A 3,498-nucleotide genomic window follows, 5' to 3' on the forward strand; every position below is an offset into this window, starting at 1 on the left:
TAATAATTTTGGGGGGGGTGATTTCAGTCAGAATCCTTAGGTATGTGCTTTGAGGAACACACTTTTAAGACAAGACTCCCATTTCTACATCTTCCATATATTTATCTATCCTGTGGTGAGAAGGATGCGTGCAACACCTTTGCCTGGAATGGTATGGGTTGGTATTAATGGGATTGTGAGTGGTCCATTGAAAAGAAAGCAGCTCTTGTTTTTTGCACTGCAGACAGTTCAAGGTTTGCCTTAAAACTCACTTCAAGGTGAAGAGGCAGAATCATGAGAAGGAATGGTCTTGCCTTCACCTTCTGTGCCAGCTTCAGTTTCAGGTAGATCTGGGTGGCTATCTTCTTTGGGGGGCTTCTTCTTGCAGAAGGAATTCTTCAGCATATCTTGAATTTCCTTCTTGATGGTCTTGTGCATGTACCCATAGATGTAGGGGTGTATGCAACACTGCAGGAAGAAAAGCCAGATTATTATAGTAATCACCCACTGGGGCACCTTGGTTTGGACATCCACCCACACAGCCAGGACAGCTAGAAAGCAGTAGGGCCCCAGAGATAGCACATAGGAGAAAATGATGAGGAAGATCACTTTAGCAGCTTTGCACTGGTAGCATCTGGGCAGAGGAGGGCCATTGTTGCTGTTTCGATGACTTGGTGGGGCACTCTCTGGAGTATTCACTGCCTCAATGTCATCCTCACCGAAATTGATGTCATCCTCACCAAACTCCATCTCATCTTCACCCAAGTCAATGTTGCACTGATTGGCCTCTTTGTGGCCCTGTTGTGCTTTCATGTTGCTCTCAATTTTGGTGCTGCCTTCCTTACCCTCCATGCTGCCATTATTAGCTACCAAGCTGCTTTCTTTGACCTCCTTGTTGCCCTTGGCCTCCATGCTCCCTTTCTTGGCTTCCATGCTGCCCTCTTTGGCCTCCACACTTCCCTCCTTGGCCTTGACCTCACTTTCATTCTGGCTGTGGAAACTGCTCTCACCCTGGAACTCATCATTCTTTTCTCCCTCTTCATCCTCATTGTCCACATGGTCCCTGGCTCGAACCTCCAAGCTGTGGCTCTTGACATTGTACAGAAGAGCATGCTGCCGCCGGGCTGCACCAAACACCACAGAGTAGCAGGCAATCATGACAACCAGTGGAATGATGATGAAGGACACCACACTGAGAATGGTGTAGCTGGGGCTGGCCCCCCAGATCATGGAGCAGAGAGCATTGCGCTCATCAAAGGCAGCCTGACCCCAGCCATAGAGTGGGGGTGTGCTCTGCAGGATGGCCACAATCCAGGTGCCATAGAGGAGAATGTAACCCCGGCGTGGCGTCATCTTGGCTGGGTAGGAGAGAGGGTGGAAGATGGACAGGTAGCGATCCACTGACACCACAACAATGGTGTTGACACTGGCAAAGGCGAACAGGTGAGTGAGGCTAACCAGGGCGGTACAGAAGTGGCTGTTGAGGGGCCAGAAGAAAGGCACAGAGGTGGCCACTACCCAGGGGGCCACGAGTGAAACCTGCAGCAGGTCAGTGATGAGAAGGTTAAAGATGAAGCGGTTGGTCACCTGCAGAAGCTGTGGCTTGCGCTGCAATGCGAGTGCCAGCACTACGTTGCCAATGAATGAGGCGGTGAGGAAGATGAGTAGCACGCTAGAACGGATGATGCCGTGAGCCAGGCTGATGGGCATTTTGGAGAGCGGTATGCAGGTATGGCTGCTGTTGCTTTCCCGTGTGCTGTTGGTGCAGGTGGACATCATGGCGATGGTGGGTGGAAGTGACACAGGGTGCAGGCTTTGAAGAGACACCAAATCGGGTGTGAAGGGGCACCCGGACCACAGTTACTCTTATGCTGGGGACAAAACAAACACACGGACCAGGTTAGTCACCCTGTTGAGGAAGCACCGCTTTTGCGCGCTGGGCAGCAGTGCTACAGGATCCTCTCCCCAGGGTCCTCACGCAGCCACTCTCTGAGATCCGACCGACCGGCACTTTCTCTGAATCCTTTTCTTCCTCTCTGGGTCAATCCGCCTCTCTCTAGGGGTCTCTGAGTCCCTCCCATCCATCATGCTGGTGCATGCACATGAGCTCCGTGTTACTATCTTTGAGTCTCAGAGTTTGGGTTTTTCAGAGTGATTTTCCCAGCTGTCTCTCCCGCTAGCTCTTGCACACATTCTGTTTCCCAGCCTGTTTACGTTTATTGAATTCTTTCTCTCTGGTGTCTCTCCATAGCACATTTTTTTTCTGTATTCCCAGGGTGTGTACACATGTTTCAGTTTTCCCCAAACTCTCTCATCCCTGTTTCTCATTCTGCCACTAGCCTATATTTCTTAGTCTGTTCCTAGGATATATGCACTGTCTGGAGGTCTGTCAGTCTGTGGTTCTCTCTCTTCCATTTTTCTCTTATTTACTCCAGTCTCTTCCACTTGAGGTCAATTTCTCTGTCTCTCAGCATCTCTCACTAGCAGGCTTTCTCTGTAGCTGTGTATGTGTGTCTCTGTCTTTCTTCCTCTTTCCCTTGGTCTTGTCCTCATTGCTCCCTTCCTCTTTCTAATGTGCTCTTGTTTTTTTCTGTGTCTCTGCCTGTCACTGACTGTTGCTCACTAGAGCGCACACTTCCAGGTCTTTTCCTGATGTTGTTTCCTCTCTCGATTTTTTTCTCTAATTCCCTGGCAATCTCTGTGGGTCTCTAGTGTACCTGCTCAGTATCACTCTGTCAGTCTCCATGTCTCTATAATTCTCTTGTTTCCTGTCCCCCTTGTGTTCTCTCCCTATGTGTCACTTTTTGTCTCTCACTGTTCACTGTTCCTGAATCCTCTCATCTTTGTGCCTCTCCCTTTGTGGTTTGTCTCTCCCTGCATTAAATTCTCTCTTTATCACTGTCTGCCTGTTTCTTTCCATTGCTCTCTGAATCTCCACTGCTTGTCTCTCTTGCTTGTCTCTGTGACCTGCAGCACCTCACTCAGGCTCTCTCACTAGTGCATGCACTTAGAGTCGGTTTCTGTGTCTCACTCTCTCCATGAGACTCTAGCTAAACATTTACTGTGTATGTTTCAGTGTGGGTGCATCTCTGTCTCCATTTTTCTCCAGTGATCCCTCACCTTGATTTTTCTCTGGTTGGATCTCTGTGTCCAATCTCTATCTCTCTGTCGACTTTATTTTGCCATGGAAACCAGCTGCCGCCTTGGCCACCGTGGGCTCTGACAGATAAATCTAGTTTCTTAGCAGCGCAGCTGAGGCTGAATGCAGGGGAGATGCCTATTATGCCCCCCTCCCAATTCGGCAACCTCTCTTCACTTTCCAGCCCACCCGGTATCAGAGGTGGTGGGTCTTGGGAGAGTGAGCTGGGGAGAGTGGGAGAGGAGGTGGGAGTGCCAGACTGGTGGGGGGAGTCTGAGAGAGACAGAGTGACAGAAATTGGAGACAGAAAGAAAGAGAATGAGAGGAGTCAAAGAGAGAGACTGAGGACAGGGAGAGATGAAACAGTGAAATCGAAAAAG

General features: G+C 49.7%; 1 protein-coding gene across 1 annotated transcript; it reads right to left on the bottom strand.

Moving 5' to 3' along the window:
• Positions 1–252: 252 nt before the first annotated feature.
• Positions 253–1,758, bottom strand: GPR101 (G protein-coupled receptor 101). The gene has a single exon (XM_028522214.1). It carries the CDS (start codon positions 1,756–1,758, stop codon positions 253–255), a length of 1,506 nt encoding a protein of 501 aa, XP_028378015.1.
• Between the last annotated feature and the right edge of the window lie 1,740 nt (positions 1,759–3,498).

The sequence above is a fragment of the Phyllostomus discolor genome, chromosome X (genome assembly GCF_004126475.2).
Source record: "Phyllostomus discolor isolate MPI-MPIP mPhyDis1 chromosome X, mPhyDis1.pri.v3, whole genome shotgun sequence".
Taxonomy (NCBI): Eukaryota; Metazoa; Chordata; class Mammalia; order Chiroptera; family Phyllostomidae; genus Phyllostomus; species Phyllostomus discolor.

What these genes read in the sequence shown, in the direction of transcription:
- GPR101 (XM_028522214.1), bottom strand. Translation starts at nt 1,758, where the DNA reads ATGATGTCCACCTGCACCAACAGCACACGGGAAAGCAACAGCAGCCAT.